We start from the raw sequence: 12476 nt of genomic DNA on the forward strand, positions 1-12476 counted from the left end.
AATATTCCTTTTGAGCAGTCCTTTAACTATTCATAATCATATGACTGTTGCAATGATAAGTGTCCCAATTTATGACACCCACCGGAAAATGACTGTCTGGGACTACTGTAATTATGAGCCCTATGAATAATGAACTATGTTACTGTTGGAGACTGACATAACTGGTAATAAATCTTTCATTGTCTGGTGTACAAAACTCCTTTCTTGCCAATGTGTTTCATTTTATAATTGGTTTATTTCTGTGCCATCTAATCTGCAGACTTTTACTCCACAATCCAATTTGGATCCTATTCTCCTCCTGTTCCTCATCCCTTAAAGTTATGATTCCTCTAATATAAAGAAAATAATGTTACCAGTTTATGGCAGTAATAAGGAGTCATTTCAGCTGTGGTGTAATCATACACTGTAGTGTGGTTCAGTATTGTTATGAAAAGAATAGAAATGCATTATGTGTACCTCGAGACATTTTTGAATCCTTTACACATCGAGTTCTGAGATACAAGTTTTTTTTTTTCTGTAGGATGCTTGAAGCATTATTTGAGTCTATGTAAGGTGACAGTATTATCTGTAAAATTGTTATGCCAGTAGACTGTAGATGATGGGGATGGATCTTGCATCTTCTCAACACTTAAGGACTAGTTGGAATAGCAAAAATTCAAATGTTTCCTTTACCAATGCACCTTCATTTGGTTGCTGCCAGGCTGGAGTTCTGATGGTATGGCGGGTGGATCAGCATGGGCGAGTGCAAGGATCACCACTTGGTAAACAAGATTATGGCAAACAACTGACCCATTGCATCTTCAAACCTCCTGCTCCAGGAGAGTAAGTATAATTTAGACCTATCATTCATGAAACATTTTTTGCAGCCGAACACTCCATGGCACATGGAGGACTAATATGTCAGGTATGCATTTGTGTTACATAGTTGAGAGTTCAAGCCAAGGTCCAGGACTTCGAGCAAAAAAATCAAGACTAACCTTTCATTGCAATACTGAAGGAATGCTGCATTGGTTGAGGTGTCATTTTTCAGACACAATATCAAAATGAGGCAGTTTGCTCATTCCTGTGCAGGTTGAAGATCTCATGATTCTCTTTAAAGAAGGTGTCCAAGGCAGCATTTCTCCTTCACTAACAACACTCTAAATAGTTTGACTGATAATTGTGAATTCTTATTGCATGTAAAATGGTCGCTGTATTTGACCTCATAATAACAGTCCATTCCATTGCACTTCTCTGCAAAAGTGATCCGGTGACATAAGTACAAGTCTACCACTTTCTGAAAGAAGGCATGCCAGCATGATCTCTAGTTCAGTACAGATTCAGAAAAATCGGAGCTTGCTTTATGTTGTATTGCTGTTCCTTGTTAGCAGGAGCTGGCATATGTGTTGATAACTGACTGCATAAACAGAGGAATGAGACTGACTGGAATGCTTGATTCTGCAGGGACCTCGTACAGTTGGCTAAAGCTGCAGTAAGTGGGGATGAAAATGCTTTGGATATGTTCAATTGGAGAAAGGTTGGAAAAGGAGACGCACCATTTAAAGTTGGACTTCAGCAAGGAATCACATGTTTTGTCAGTGTAACAGATGGTGAGCAAAGCACCCTCTGGATAGCTTTAAATATTCCAATCCTCTCTTGAAAAATGCTGAGAGATGTAGTTTCCAATGGTTACATTAACTACAATGAAGAATTATGTATTCTAAGAGGGGGAGGGTGGTATTTTTCAAGTTTTAGAGAAATTTTCACACCCGTAAAAATATTGAAATATAAACAAAAGTTATTTGAGTTCCTCTCCTGAAGCATGAGTGTCATTTTAGTTTGGGCTATTCTCCAACACCATTTCTTCTGTAAGTAAATCAATCTCCTACAAACTTAAACCTCTATTTCTTGTATCTAAGTACATATAAAACAGATCTAGCAATTAACTTTGATCATGGTAAATTGCTTATGTGCATTCTTTTATCACCTGAGGGTGGAAAATAGCACAGCACTGGATCAATACATACAGGTTGCACCCTCCTTGCTGACTCCTCAATTCTTCTTGAAGAAATCAATGACTGGTTTCCACCTCTGGGTGAACCCTTCTAACGACCCCCGCAGAGCGTACTTGACTTTCTCGAATCTCAGGAATTCTGTCAGGTCGCTCACCCATACCACTGCCTTCTGCAGCTCTGAGTCCCACCAACACAACAAGATCTGTCTCTGGGCTATCAGGGAGGCAAAGGCCAATATATCGACCTCTCTCCCCACATAACATTTGAGAACCCCTGCCAGAACCACCGCAAATATGGTTAATTGAATTGTGTTGTCTCAGATGTGGGCATCACAATTTTTTTTAAACCTGAAAACTATCAGATGGTTTCTTAGCTATAAAGATTTTATTTTGAAGATGGCATCATCCATTAGCTTGCGTACAATGAACATCTAAATAACAATGGTACCTTGCCCTGCGACTCAATTTACTGCAGTCTCCATTTGCTTGGAAAACAATTATCTGCACCCAGCAACAGGGTGTGAGACAAGGATGGGGAAGGAGGAAGAAACTGATGCACACAGTGAGGTAAGGGTGGAGAGGGAGGGCGAGACTCCTGCGCACTGGTGAAGCAAAGGTGGAATGGAGAAAGAGAGCGCTGTGCGTCATAAGGTTAGAGTGTGGAGGAAGAAAGAGAATGCTGCTCTGTGAGGGTAGGGTGGGATATGACGGTGAGAATGATGCAGACCATGAAGTAGGGATGGGAAGGGAGAACAGAATTGTTGCGGACAGTAAGGTTAGGGTGGGGAGTGAAAGTAAAATTGCTGTGCACCTTGCGTTGTTGATTGGGAACATAACTCTTAGTCTCATGATGCTTCACTTCTGACTTTCAGTTGTGACATTTCTATCTGTTTAATTTGTTCTGTTGTGATGTGCTGCTTGTAATTCACTGGGCTACCTTCTGGAAGAGTTTGTGCAAGGTACAGACCATTACATTGTGTCTTGAGGTTAGTTTGCAGTGCATAATCATAAGATCCTAGCTATATGTTTGTCCCCCTGATATTCTGTTATGCTCCATTCTTAAAGCTGAAGGAAACCAAAATAATTTACATTGCCATATAGTTCTACTGAAATCAAAATTATTTAGAAATTTTGCAGAGCCTGTTGTTTACTCAACAGATCTATATGGCCCAATTAGAGGTCTGGTACAATTTTGACTTTACCAAAGTTGTATTGTTGCCACTTGCAATTCACTCAGCACAATGGTGGGTGGGTGCAAATAATTTTTCCAAGCAAATGGAGACTGCAGTAAATTGATTCACAGGGCAAACTACCATTGTTGTTTAGATGTTCATACTCTGAACCCTTTAGGTGTGAAAATATCCAACACAGAATTGGAGATTTTGTACTTCCAAACTTCGGATATGGCTGGACAAAGTATTTTGAATGGTTTAAAAAAAAAAAAAAAATTTAGAGTACCCAATTAATTTTTTCCAATTTAAGGGGCAATTTAGCATGGCCAATCCACCTCCCTGCACATCTTTGGATTGTGGGGGCGAAACCCACGCAAACGAGGGGAGAATGTGCAAACTCCACACGGACAGTGACCCAAAGCCGGGATCGAACCTGGAACTTCGGTGCCGTGAGGCTGCAGTGCTAAATACTGTGCCACCGTGCTGCCCTATTTTGAACGGTTTAACACTGGGTTAGAATACAGGACTGTCACTGTATGACACTGGGCACAGTCCTGATGGGGACAGGTCTGTTATTAAATTTTATTGGTACATTGAATTTTAGTATCTTCTGATTGAGACTTTTCACCTGTTATGTGGCTTTTTCTTCATGGGAAGTCTGTGCTGTACTGTGTTAAGCTTTCTCCTCAGCATTTTTATTGTGAGTAGTTCCGATAGCCTTTTCCATTTTGTATGTTTTGTTTGTAGGTGTTGGTCACGAGCAGCTTTAGGCCAGCAAGTATTCTCTAAATTAGAATTCTCTAATTTATTTAAAAAACTGTCTTTTGCTGCAGAAGCTGCCATGCCTGCTGGACATTTCCAGCATTTTCTGTTTTTATTTCTCTAAATTAGGTACTGTGTACCATGTTGGTGAAAAAGGGAAGAGCTTACAGGTCCTCCGCATTGATGGACCAATCAGGCAACTCATGTACATGGAGGAGAAGGAAATCCTAATGGTTGTGACTGAAGCACTTTTTCTATCTCAGCACAGTATTGGTCTTGATGGAACAAGTCAAGAGCTTATGAAGGTAGGAGCATGTATGCTGGTGTCTGTAGGACTTTGGGAAATCCCTACTCAAAATTGTTATAGATAACAAAGATTACAGCACTTAAGAACATAAGAACTAGGAACAGAAGTAGGCCATCTGGCCCTTCGAGCCTGCTTCACCATTCAATGAGATCATGGCTGATCTTTTGTGGACTCAGCTCCACTTTTGCTCCCAAACACCAAAACCCTTTATTCTTCAAAAAACTATATATCATTATCTTGAAAACATTTAATGAAGGAGCCTCAACTGCTTCACTGGGCAGAGAATTCCATAAATTCACAACCCTTTGGGTGAAGAAATTCCTCCTAAACTCAGTCCTAAATCTACTTCCCCTTATTTTTGAGGCTATGCCCCCTAGTTCTGCTTTCACCCGCCAGTGGAAACAACCTCCCCGCATCTATCCTATCTATTCCCTTCATAATTTTATATATTTCTATAAGATCCCCCCCACATCCTTCTAAATTCCAAAGAGTACAGTCCCAGTCTACTCAATCTCTCCTTGTAATCCAACCCCCTCAAACTCTGAGATTAACCTAGTGAATCTCCTCTGCACACCCTCCAGTGCCAGTATGTCCTTTCTCAGGTAAGGAGACCAAAACTGAACACAATACTCCAAGTGTGGTCTCACTAACACCTTATACAGTTGCAGCAGAACATCCCTAGTCTTAAACTCCATTCCTCTAGCAATGAAGGACAAAACTCCATTCGCCTTCTTCATCACCTATTGCACCTGTAAACCAACTTTTTGTGACACATGAACTAGTACACCCAGGTCCCTCTGCACAGTAGCATGTTTTAATATTTTATCATTTAAATAATAATCCCTTTTGCTGTTATTCCTACCAAAATGGATAACCTCACATTTGTCAACATTATATTCCATCTGCCAGACCCTAGCCCATTCACATAAACTATCCAAATCCCTCTGCAGACTTCCAGTATCCTCTGCACTTTTTGCTTTACCACTCATCTTAGTGTCGTCTGCAAACTTGGACACATTGCCCTTGGTCCCCCAACTCCAAATCATCTATGTAAATTGAGAACAGTTGTGGGCCCAACACTGATCCCTGAGGCAACCACTAGCTACTGATTGCCAACCAGAGAAAGACTTATTAATACCTTATGCAGCAACCTTTTATGTGGCACCTTGTCAAAAGCTTTCTGTAAATCCAGATATACCACATCCATTGGCTCCCCGTTGTCTACCGCACTGGTAATGTGCTCAAAAAATTCCACTAAATTAGTTAGGCACGACCTGCCGTTTATGAACCCATGCTGCGTCTGTCCAATGGGGCAATTTCCATCCAGATACCTCGCTATTTCTCCCTTGATGATAGATTCCAGCATCTTCCCTACTACCGAAGTTAAGCTAACTGGCCTATAATTACCCGCTTTCTGCCTACCTCCTTTTTTAAACAGTGGTGTCACGTTTGCTAATTTCTAATCCACCGGAACCACCCCAGAGCCGAGTGAATTTTGGTAAATTGTGGAAGGAAACCCATGGAAACACGGGGAGACCGTGCAGACTCCCCAGAGTTGAGGGGGTTAGATTACAAGGAGAGGTTGAGTAGACTGGGACTGTACTCTTTGGAATTTAGAAGGATGCGGGGGATCTTATAGAAACATATAAATTATGAAGCCGGGAATCGAACCCGGGACCCTGGCGCTGTGAAGTGGGCATTCTGCGTTGGGGAGTTCAACGTCGTGGGACTTGCCCCTTCACCTTTTTCCCTTAAGAGCCTAAGAATATGGCAGAGGAAGCCGCCTTGGGGCTAGCGGCTTTCACCCCATTTTTCCCACCCACTGCACACTCTGCCAGAAAATTCAGCCTGTTGTGAATCATCTTCAGAGTTACCAGTCCAAGCTTTAGACTTGCTTTAGCTGAAATTCATGGCCGTTGTGTCCATCTATTTATCTAGAACTTGAAATATTCCTTCTTGCCATTACATTGGACTGTCCGGCTAATTTGTCTCCTCGGTATGAGAATTGTGCCATCATATAACCTTGATATTATTTTTGGAGCTGCTCTCAGATTTGTGCAGTGGTTCTGTGACATCACAGACCCTTGAAATTCACCCATAATTAGAGGAGCATAGATATCTTGAGGGGTTGTGGGGCTGGAGGCTGTAAAGACAAGGAGGGATGAGACCATGGAAGGATTTGAAATCAAGGATGAGAATTTTTTTATCAATGTATTGCTTGACCGGGAACCAATGTAGGTCAGCGGGGACAGAGGTGATGGGTGAACGGGACTTAAGATTGTTTTGGATGACCTCAAGGGTACAGCAAACAAAATGGTCATTTTCTAGAGATCACAGGATGGCAAATCTTGGAGGATTATATCAGGAGATTTTGTTCTTTAAAAAAAAATTTAGAGTACCCAATTCATTTTTTTCCAATTAAGGGGCAATTTAGTGTGGCCAATCCACCTGCACATTTTTGGGTTGTGGGGGCGAAACCCACGCAAACACGGAGTGTGATCCAGATCTGGGATCGAACCAGGGACCTCGGCGCCTTGAGGCAGCAGTGCTAACCACTGCGTCACCATGGTGCCCGAGGATGTTTTGTTCTGTGGATTTTCTTGCATTATGCATGTTTCCACTTTCAGATAGAAAATATATTCAAGTTTGTTTGCATTTAATTAATATTTACCTATGCAATCTCACTGATTTGGGAATGAATGCATACGATAGCTTTTAATAATAATCGCTTATTATCACAAGTAGGCTTCTATGAAGTTACTGTGAAAAGCCCCTAGTTGCCACATTCCGGCACCTGTTCGGGGAGGCCAGAATGGGAATTGAGCCCGCACTGCTGGCCTTGTTCTGCATTACAAGCCAGCTGTTTAGCCCATTGTGCTAAACCAGCCCCTAAAGATAAAGAACTGAAACAGAAATTGTTCTCTTTTTGGGTAAACTTTCTATTTATTCCTCATCAAGTTTGATAGATAGCTGGTTGGAAATATTCTAATTTTATTATTTGCATAATTAAACACGTGGAAAAAGATTTACTACTTGATATGAATTTTAGCAGACTGCAGGACCATCCATGGGAGTGGACCATTATCCCAACAAGAGTTACTGTCTCAGGGAGTGACAAGAATCCAGTGGATGAAAATTCACCTTTGGCGTGAATCATTAAAGTTTGAATGTGACATGTGTCTTAGTTGGGATTGTGATTCTGCCACCAGCAGTCTGCTTTCTGAATTGTTTATTGCCTGTTCAAACTCCCATTTAAGTAACTGCTGTGTCTTTACACGGCTTCCATTGTACCTGGACCTGTCTCTGTTTCTGTTTGCAGGTAAAGCTGAGCGGAAAAGCAGGACAAAAAGCTGATATTGTCTGGGTGGAGAGTGGCCTTCTCATTACAGCAACAGGCGAGATAGTTATTAGGTGAGGCTTGGATGGGTTGCAGTGAATTTCATATCAGTACTGGGAAAGGACTATTGGATTTGGGACAATATGGTGAAGTGGGGTGGCACAATGGTTAGCACTGCAGCCTCACAGCGCCAGGGTCCCGGGTTCAATTCCAGCCTTGGGAGACTGTGTGGAGTTTGCATGTTCTTCTTTTGTCTGCGTGGGTTTCCTTCGGGTGCTCTGGTTCCTTCCCATAGTCCAAAGATGTGCAGGTTATGTGGATTGGCTGTACCAAAAAGTTCCCCCTCAGTGTCCAGGGATGTGCAAGTGTCCAGGGATGTGCAAGTTAGGAGGCGAGGAGCGACTCATTCAGAGGGCCAGTGCAGACTTGATGTGCCGAATGACGTCCTACGCTGTAGGCATGCTATGATTGTGTCATGCATTTTAATGTTATTTATTTTATTACAGTACTCTATGACTTTTATAAATTTTCAGTCATGTACTTTCACCTGTTGGATTTATTGACCTGTGCTGAGAGTTAATGTGCATGGTTTGTTTGTATTGAAAACCAAGTGAGTGTTGATAACAACTGGCACCAAGAATATTCGTTGTCAAGAGATTTAACCAAATTTGACTCTGATGCTAGGACACCAAGGTTCAGTTTGCAGGTATAATTAAGTAAACTGCTTACTTGGTTTTCTATTCTTTTCATTTTTGTAGAGCCTCAAATAAGTTCCAAGTTTTGTTCTTCATTTGAGAAGATTGGAATCAATTTGCTTTTTGGTTTTCAATCTATATGCACGTATTTTAGTTAAATTAGGAGTCTTTCTTCAGTTAGAAAGGATACATATATATATAAATTTATATAAGGGTAGAGTGGCAGGAAACCCAGTGTAGCACTCCTTCTAAAATCACAAGAGAATGGAGATCTGGCTGTTCCCCATGCTCTTTCCCCATCCCCACCCAGTGTATATTCCACCCATCTCTCCCCATCCCGCCCACCACTCTCCCTTCTAAGTTTATATATCCGCCACGGCTCACACCATTGAGTTCTATTACTGGAGATTCATTTTGTTGGTGAGGGACCTTCAAATAAGAAAAAAGCTACTTCTACTTTTTTACAAGGTTAATGTGAACAAACCAAATTACAGTTTTTAAAAGGAGGTGTGAATGAACATGACAAACTGATTGACTTCGTGAAGTTGGGATCATATTTTTTTTTTAAACTGACTACTTTTTAAAAAAAGTTTTTTTAAAAATTCCAATTAAGGGGCAATTTCCTACCCTACACATCTTTGGGTTGTGGGGGTGAGATCCATTCAGACAAGAGGAGAATGTGCAAACACCGCATAGAAAGTAACCCGGGTCCGGGATCGACCCCGGGTCCTCGGTGCCGTGAGGCAGCAGTGCTAAACACTGCGCCATTGTGCCACCCTTGTGACTACTATTTTTGGGGTTACAAAGAAACAAAAGAACAAAGAAATGTACAGCACAGGAACAGGCCCTTCGGCCCTCCAAGCCCGTACCGACCATGCTGCCCGACAAAACTACAATCTTCTACACTTCCTGGGTCCGTATCCCTCTATTCCCATCCTATTCATGTATTTGTCAAGATGCCCCTTAAATGTCACTATCGTCCCTGCTTCCACCACCTCCTCCGGTAGCGAGTTCCAGGCACCCACTACCCTCTGCGTAAAAAACTTGCCTCGTACATCTACTCTAAACCTTGCCCCTCTCACCTTAAACCTATGCCCCCCAGTAATTGACCCCTCTACCCTGGGGAAAAGCCTCTGACTATCCACTCTGTCTATGACCCTCATAATTTTGTAGACCTCTATCAGGTCTCCCCTCAACCTCCTTCGTTCCAGTGAGAACAAACCGAGTTTATTCAACCACTCCTCATAGCTAATGCCCTCCATACCAGGCAACATTCTGGTAAATCTCTTCTGCACCCTCTCTAAAGCCTCCACATCCTTCTGGTAGTGTGGCGACCAGAATTGAACACTATACTCCAAGTGTGGCCTAACTAAGGTTCTATACAGCTGCAACATGACTTGCCAATTCTTATACTCAATGCCCCGGCCAATGAAGGCAAGCATGCCGTATGCCTTCTTGACTACCTTCTCCACCCGTGTTGCCCCTTTCAATGACCTGTGGACCTGTACTCCTAGATCTCTTTGACTTTCAATACTCTTGAGGGTTCTACCATTCACTGTATATTCCCTACCTGCATTAGACCTTCCAAAATGCATTACCTCACATTTGTCCGGATTAAACTCCATCTGCCATCTCTCCGCCCAAGTCTCCAGACAATCTAAATCCTGCTGTATCCTCCGACAGTCCTCATTGCTATCCGCAATTCCACCAACCTTTGTGTCGTCTGCAAACTTACTAATCAGACCAGTTACATTTTCCTCCAAATCATTTATACATACTACAAAGAGCAAAGGTCCCAGCACTGATCCCTGTGGAACACCACTGGTCACAGCCCTCCAATTAGAAAAGCATCCTTCCATTGCTACTCTCTGCCTTCTATGACCTAGCCAGTTCTGTATCCACCTTGCCAGCTCACCCCTGATCCCGTGTGACTTCACCTTTTGTACTAGTCTGCCATGAGGGACCTTGTCAAAGGCCTTACAGAAGTCCATATAGACAACATCCACTGCCCTACCTGCATCAATCATCTTAGTGACCTCCTCGAAAAACTCTATCAAGTTAGTGAGTCACGACCTCCCCTTCACATGCTGCCTCTCACTAATACGCCCATTTGCTTCCAAATGGGAGTAGATCCTGTCTCGAAGAATTCTCTCCAGTAATTTCCCTACCACTGAAGTAAGGCTCACCGGCCTGTAGTTCCCGGGATTATCCTTGCTACCCTTCTTAAACAGAGGAACAACATAGGCTATTCTCCAGTCCTCCGGGACATCCCCTGAAGACAGTGAGGATCCAAAGATTTCTGTCAAGGCCTCAGCAATTTCCTCTCCAGCCTCCTTCAGTATTCTGGGGTAGATCCCATCAGGCCCTGGGGACTTATCTACCTTAATATTTTTTAAGACACCCAACACCTCGTCTTTTTGGATCTCAATGTGACCCAGGCTATCTACACACCCTTCTCCAGACTCAACATCTACCAATTTCTTCTCTTTGGTGAATACTGATGCAAAGTATTCATTTAGTACCTCGCCCATTTCCTCTGGCTCCACACATAGATTCCCTTGCCTATTCTTCAGTGGGCCAACCCTTTCCCTGGCTACCCTCTTGCTTTTTGTGTACGTGTAAAAAGCCTTGGGATTTTCCTTAACCCTATTTGCCTTTAAGCAGAAATGAATTCTTCACAAGGAATAAGTCTACATGATATTCAGAAGAAAAATAGATCACAGTTCATTCAAACAGGAATGGGTAACTCACTGGCAAAGATGTAGATTTGATTGTTGTGATACTCTGCAGTTTCCCCCTGTTTTTGAAATGCAAACTTTATTTTTTTTATTGTCTCTGTGAATGCCAAAGCATTGAAGGTAGCATAGTTCTCATAACTTGCTGATTCCAAAGCCATATTTTCATAGCAAATGCCAGGAAACTTGTTAGTTCAGAATGAACACTGCATTCAAGTGTAGTAATCCACCAGATTTATGTCTGACTGCAGTGTCAAGAGTTGACTTTTCCAATGAGATATTAAACTGAGGCCTGCCCAACTTCTCAAGGGAATGTAAAAATTTCCATGGCATTTGTGAAAGAATAACAAGGGGTGTTCTTCCAGAGCCCTGGCCATTATTTATCCCTCAACCAACGTCATTGTTTGTGGGAGTTTGCTTTGTGCAAATTAGCTGTTATATTTCCCTACTTTACAATCTGACTTCTCTTCATTGGCACGCTAAAAGTAATTTTATTTTTCACTCCAACTGAAAAGAGACAATTATTAGGATAGCAGTTCCCCCACAAAGTTTAATTCAGGCTTGGTCATGATATTTTGCCAATACAATGCAGTCCAAAGGAGGTTTGGACTGATAACATGTCCCAACAGTGATGATGGTCAGATCTGCAGTCAAACTACTGTGCAGTAGATTAAAAGGCAATGGGTTGAAACTAACCTTGAAAACATTATAATGACAAACAAGTACATGTTCATTTTTTTCAACAGACTCTCATATAATTTGTTACACTTGGAGCATCTGCCTGATATTTCATTTTTGGTATGTTTGGGTCAATAGTTTTTTTCAATCAGTTCTACAATTGATACCTTTTATTTACTTTTAAAAAAAGATTTAGAGTACCCAATTCTTTTTTTCCAATTAAGGGGCAATTTAGCATGGTCAATTCACCTACCCTGCACATCTTTTTGGGTTGTGGGGGTGAGACCCACGCAGACACAGGGAGCATGTGCAAACTCCACACGGTCAGTGACCTGGGGCCGGGATCCAACCCGGGTCCTCTATGCTTTGAGGCAGCAGTGCGCTGCCACCATGCTGCCCCTATAACTTTTATTTACTGATGTCCTGTGTGTCATGTTAATGACCAGAATCATGCAATTTGGATCCTCTCTCAGTAAATGTGCAGACATTGAATCATAATTCACAGTTTTGTGCTCGTTTTATCTTTGGAAAAGCTTTACACACAGCCTTTTAGATGCCTGATATAAGAGTCACACCTGTAAATTGCACTGTCTAATGCATGTTGTGACATCTTTTAATGTACCTGCTTTGAAGGGCAAGATGAATTGATGTTTCATTTACTTTGTGCTGGTTCCATCAGGCTCTGGGATTTGGATAAAGATGAGAATTACACTCTGACACTAGATGAACACCTGGGGTTTAGCACTGGAGAAATCATAAATTGCATCTCATACTGTGAAAGTAAAGGTAGGTTTGTA

The 12476-nt window shown here is 42.0% G+C and overlaps 1 protein-coding gene across 1 annotated transcript in view; it reads left to right on the plus strand.

Annotated features, from left to right (window-relative positions):
• Nucleotides 1-12476, plus strand: part of ift140 (intraflagellar transport 140 homolog (Chlamydomonas)) — a 183065-nt gene that overhangs the window by 4331 nt on the left and 166258 nt on the right. Inside the window, 5 exon segments of the mRNA XM_072481370.1 lie at nt 701-822; nt 1444-1589; nt 4057-4232; nt 7554-7645; nt 12359-12465. Of these exon segments, the coding sequence (XP_072337471.1) occupies nt 701-822; nt 1444-1589; nt 4057-4232; nt 7554-7645; nt 12359-12465 (643 nt within the window).

This window comes from Scyliorhinus torazame, chromosome 17 (genome assembly GCF_047496885.1).
Source record: "Scyliorhinus torazame isolate Kashiwa2021f chromosome 17, sScyTor2.1, whole genome shotgun sequence".
NCBI classification, from domain to species: Eukaryota; Metazoa; Chordata; class Chondrichthyes; order Carcharhiniformes; family Scyliorhinidae; genus Scyliorhinus; species Scyliorhinus torazame.